The sequence below is a fragment of the Entamoeba nuttalli genome (genome assembly GCF_000257125.1).
Source record: "Entamoeba nuttalli P19 unplaced genomic scaffold asmbl_5517, whole genome shotgun sequence".
Classification (NCBI taxonomy): Eukaryota; Evosea; order Mastigamoebida; family Endamoebidae; genus Entamoeba; species Entamoeba nuttalli.
In genome coordinates, this window is record NW_008577505.1 from 30 (window position 1) to 5,038 (window position 5,009).

General features: G+C 25.9%; 3 protein-coding genes across 3 annotated transcripts; 1 reads left to right on the top strand and 2 right to left on the bottom strand.

Annotated features, from left to right (window-relative positions):
* Nucleotides 1-246: 246 nt before the first annotated feature.
* On the top strand, nucleotides 247-1,437 carry ENU1_132050 (hypothetical protein; the record flags this gene model as incomplete). Its single annotated transcript, XM_008860092.1, has 3 exons — nucleotides 247-546; nucleotides 596-1,158; nucleotides 1,218-1,437. The coding sequence occupies 3 exons, from the start codon at nucleotides 247-249 to the stop codon at nucleotides 1,435-1,437; spliced, it is 1,083 nt and encodes a 360-aa protein (XP_008858314.1).
* A 107-nt stretch (nucleotides 1,438-1,544) lies between these two features.
* Nucleotides 1,545-2,279, bottom strand: ENU1_132060 (hypothetical protein; the record flags this gene model as incomplete). Its single annotated transcript, XM_008860093.1, has 1 exon — nucleotides 1,545-2,279. One exon carries the CDS (start codon nucleotides 2,277-2,279, stop codon nucleotides 1,545-1,547), a length of 735 nt encoding a protein of 244 aa, XP_008858315.1.
* Nucleotides 2,280-3,746: 1,467 nt separating this feature from the next.
* ENU1_132070 (hypothetical protein) lies at nucleotides 3,747-4,967 on the bottom strand (the record flags this gene model as incomplete). The annotated part of the gene is made up of 1 exon (XM_008860094.1): nucleotides 3,747-4,967. A coding segment is annotated over one exon (1,221 nt), but the record flags the coding sequence as incomplete, so codon positions are not given.
* Between the last annotated feature and the right edge of the window lie 42 nt (nucleotides 4,968-5,009).

The window sequence follows — 5,009 nt, forward strand, 5'->3', positions numbered from 1 at the left end:
TTTTTAATAACATTTTTTTAAAACAAATTAAAATAACAAATATTTTTTTGTTATTATTTTTTATAAAAATAAAAAACAATACGAATGAACGTTATGACTAAAAATTTTCAAGACTCAGTGAAAATAATTTATGAGATTATTAATTTGAAGTTATAATCTAATATTTAACCATTTTGAAGGAAAGAATCTTCTAAAGTATTTTATTGGAACAAAATGAACTTAAAATCAATAAAATTGTAATAATAAATGTCAATATCACTGAGTGATATAGTTAATTATTCTGTTCATGAAAGTCAATGTCCTCCATTAGAAGAACAAATGAGAAGTGTTTCATACGTTATTTCAAAAGTACCAGGAGCACCACGTGCATTAAGAATTCAACTTGTAAATAAATTTAAATCATATTTTAATAAAATAATATCAGAAAATGAAGTATTAAATTGTTTATATTTGACACAATATGTTGTTAAAAGACAATCATCATTTAGGGCACAAGTTGCAGATATTGATTTTATAGCATCTATAGAAATATTAGGAAAGAGGAAAGTTTGTTTTTTTAATTATTATTAAATGGAAAATCTAATTTCATTTTTAGAATCAAAGAATTCAAAAACAAATAAGAGAAATGTTAGAAGAATGGTCTGATGAATATCCTAATGAACTAAGAGAATATAATGTTCTTTATTTAAAATATGTTAATGAAGGAATTATTACTATTTCATCACATAAACCAAAGAAATTCTATGACCTTCCATCAGAAATAACTTCATTAATTCCTTCAATGGAACATTTTACAAGAAAAATACAAGAATATCTTGAAGATAATCAACGTCATAATCTTCAAAAATTATATGAACATTCAAGTAAATTAAATAGTAAAATACAATCTTGTATTGTTAAGTATAAAGATAATGATAAATATGACCAAAAACAAATTGATGAAGTTGATATTGTGTCTAGAAAATTTAATGATTTGGTACTTCTTTTAGCTGATAAAATTAATAAGTCTAATATGACTCAAACTACTATTTGTACTACATTATTCACAAATCCTATAGAAGATCATAAAATAATTCCAATACAACAAAAAAGTCATGTTTTAACTCCTAAATATTCTCTTCAACTTCAACCACCTCCTTCTAAATTAATGTCTTCTAAGTTTGTTTATTATTATGTATCATTTTAATTTCTTTAAATAAGTCTCTAATAGATCTTAGACAAAGAAAAGTTAAAACTCCATGTTCTCATCTTACCTTTTCTTATCAAAACAATGCACTTTATGGAAAAACAAGTAGTATAAATTCATTTGATGACCAATCTTGGGATTTTGATAATTCAATTGAAACTCCATTAGAAATAAATTCTAGTGAACGAATTGTTCAAAGTTCAAATGTCTTTGAAGAAATGGACTTTGATGAACAATCTTCATTATTGTGAAACATGTTTTTTTTATTAATTTTCTTCATTCATTTGAGATATTTCTTTGTTTTGTTTTTTATTAAAAAAAAAACATATAAAAATAAAGAGATTGAGATACAAACAATTTATTGAGAAAAAAGTGATGAAGTCAAGACAATTCTTTGCTTGATTTTCTCATTTATTTCTCTCATTTGTTGGACTTTCATTTTAAGTTCAAAGTTCAATTGAGCCATTGTCTCTAACTTAGTTACTGTCCATTCTTTTATTTCATCTAAAGCATATGACATACTTGTTGGAGTGCCTATGTATTGATTTCCTTTCACAAGAGAAAATATTTCTCCAAATCCATCAGCATAATAAGCACTTAATATATTTAAATTATCTTTTAGAATTAAAAGCAAGTTACACAAAGACTCTTCTTGTTTATCTTTGTTTATCATTCCTACTTCAAGACTATTAGGATATTCCATAATAAATTCAAAGATAGTATCAAGAACATTTTTTAAATTAAGCATAGGGTCTTCTGGTATTCTATGAAATGTTGTTCTTTCAAAAATCCATTCAGAAACTCCTTTTTGAAGTATCTTTAATAAAGAAGGATATTTAACCAAAGGAAGAAAACAATACCTTAGGAAAAATAATGAAGAAAATACTTGTTTGATTATTTGTTGATCATGAGAAATAGCTCTATAAGAACATAGTTCTTTAATAATTCTTCTTTGATGAGAAGTTAAGTATAATAGATTCTTAACAAGAGACTTTCCAAAATTTTTCATAAATTCTCTATTTTTATCTTGATTGATATCAACATCGTCTAAAGTTCCAGTAATTACTTTCAATTTTTCTATTTCTTTTACCATTTCATCTAAGTATCGATTACACCAATTTAATACATATGATTGATATAATCTAATAAAAGGTGTATTCCCTTTTAAAAGAGGTGTTCCTGTTTTAGTTGAAGATATTTCTTTTTCTCCAAGTTTTGTAAATAAAAATGTTACTTTACCACGAGATGCATAAAAATTTAATAAAGAATTAATTTTGAATGAACTTGAATCTCTTTTGAGAAGCTATTTGAGTTAGTTTTATTTTGCAAGAATCTATTTAATATAATTATCAGAAAAGTTAATACTACGAACTTTATCACAATAACAAAATAATAATGAAGGACTTTCATCAAATAGACTTGACCTTAAAAATTGTTCAGGTGACTTTCTTGGAGTAATAGTGATTTGTGATCTTGGTGGCGGAGAAACTAAACTATTTAATCGTGTTGTAGTAATAATTCCTTCTCTTGAAGATAAAGACCTAAATGGTTTCATTGAAAAAGAGTCAATATCTTTAGCACTATTTGATAATGATGAACATAAGTTATTTGCCACACTCATTCGATTCAATAAGGATCTTTGAATTCCTTTTTAAATTCTATTCTCTTTCCTGAATTCTAAAAATACGATAGCAGGAATGAAACTCCAACAAGTACTATCTTCATATGTGTTTAAAAAAATAAGTCAAAGCTAAATGTACTTTCTAAAAGCTTCAAAACGAATCTATTATGTAAAATTTTTAAAGATAAATTGATAAAATACGATGTTATTTTCTTTTGAATGTATTTTATTTATTGAAAATTTAATAAAAACTGAGGAACTTTTCTCATAAACAATTCTACCTATATTAACAGAACTATTCCAGAATAAAAAAACACGAAATATACAACATATGATGACATTTTTTGCTTTAAATAGCTTTAAATTCTCTAAACAATAAGGGTTTCTTGTCAAAAATGACCCAACGCATAAAGAAAGAATCAAATTTAACTAGTTTAATCACTATTTGCGTGAATAGAAATAACCATCGATGATTCTTTAAACAAAATGGAATTCAGAAATGAATGATATAAGATATATTCTGTCCAATTAGTAAAAAATTCATTTTCAATGATTGTCCGTTGCACTAAAAATAGTTTATGGAATAAAAAAAGTTTGTACCTTTTTATAGTATTTTATGAATCTTAAATAGTTTATTACAACGGCTTTTTCATCTTTCTACTTTCATTTATGATTTTGGATAAAATTTGTTCTTTTCTATTTAATAGACTTGAAATAATAGTTTTTCTTGTTTTTTTCAAATATTATTTCTTGTATTAAAACATAGACTAAACAACATAACTTAAATTTATGTTTCCGTTGTCTTATTTCCTCGTGTGAATAAAAATTTCACTTATCCTTTTATACTTTCTTATTGTTTGTTAGTATTTCATACATAAAAAATTGTTTTATGAAAAAGAAAGAAAAAAAATTATAATAATAAATGAATAAATTCTTTATTTAAAGCAAAACACAATCCCCTCCTTTTGCTTTCTTGTTTCTTTCTTTCTTGTTTCTCTTTCTTCCTGTAACTGCCTCTCGTTCAAGTTGAACTTCTTCTCCATCTACCGTCTCTGGAACTAAATCATCTATTTCTTTTTTGTCTTTTTTCTTATCTTTTTTGGAGAAAGAAATTGTTTTTGATGACCTAAGACTTTTATGTTTCTCTATTTTAGATTGTTTGAGTGAATGTTTAGGTGTCTCAGATATACTTTCTGATGTAAATGAATTGATTGTATGTTTTCTTGGAGTTTCTTCTTTAGACTTTGATGGTGTTGAGATTGGTGATATAGTTGGTGTTGAAGAAACACTTGATGGGGCAGAAATAATACAATTCGTTGACTTGGATGGATTTAAACTTTCTTTTAAATGTTGTTGAGGTGTTTTCTTGACTTCGATTAAAGTTTTATCATTTCTTTCAGTAACAACTTTTCTTCTTCTTGGTTGTATATTATGATTGACGATTGATGGGTCAACAAGGTTATCCTTTTCATCTATTTTTTGTTTAACAACGTCTGAGAGTCTAGGAGACCCAATAGGAGATCTAACTTTATTTTCAGTGACTGAAGGAATATATACAAGATTTCCAACACTTACTTTTTGTTTTCTTTTTAGTCTTTCAGCTTTTTCTTTTTGATATCTTTCTAGATCTTCTTTGGCTTTTTTAAGTCTTTCTTCTTCTGCTTCTTTTCTTCTTCTTTCAAACTCTTCTCTTCTTTGTTTTTCTTCTTCTTCTTTTTTCTTTAACTCCTCTTCTTCTAATGCCTTTCTCTTCTTTTCTTCAACCTCTCTTTTATTCCTTTCTTCCTCAATCTGTCTCTTTTCTTCTTCAGCAACTTTAGCTCTTTCTTCTTCTTTTCTTTGTATTTCTTCTTCTTTCTTTCTTTGTTCTTCTTCTTTTTGGCGTAGTTCTTCTTCAACCCTTTTCTTCTGTTCTTCTAATCTCTTTTGTTCTTCTACTAATCGTTTTTTCTCTTCTTCTTTCTTTATTTTTTCTTCTTCTTCTTCTCGTCTTTTTCTTTCTTCTTCTTCTATTCTTTTTCGTTCTTCTTCTTCTTTTTTTAATTCATTTTCTTTGATTCTTTCTTCTTCAATACGTTTCTTTTCTTTTTCAATTCGCAACCTTTCTTCATTTACTTTTCTTGCAATTTCTTCTTGTTGTTTCTTATATTCTTCTTCTCTCTTGATCCTTTCTTCTTCTTCTTTTTGTTTTCTTTCTTCTTC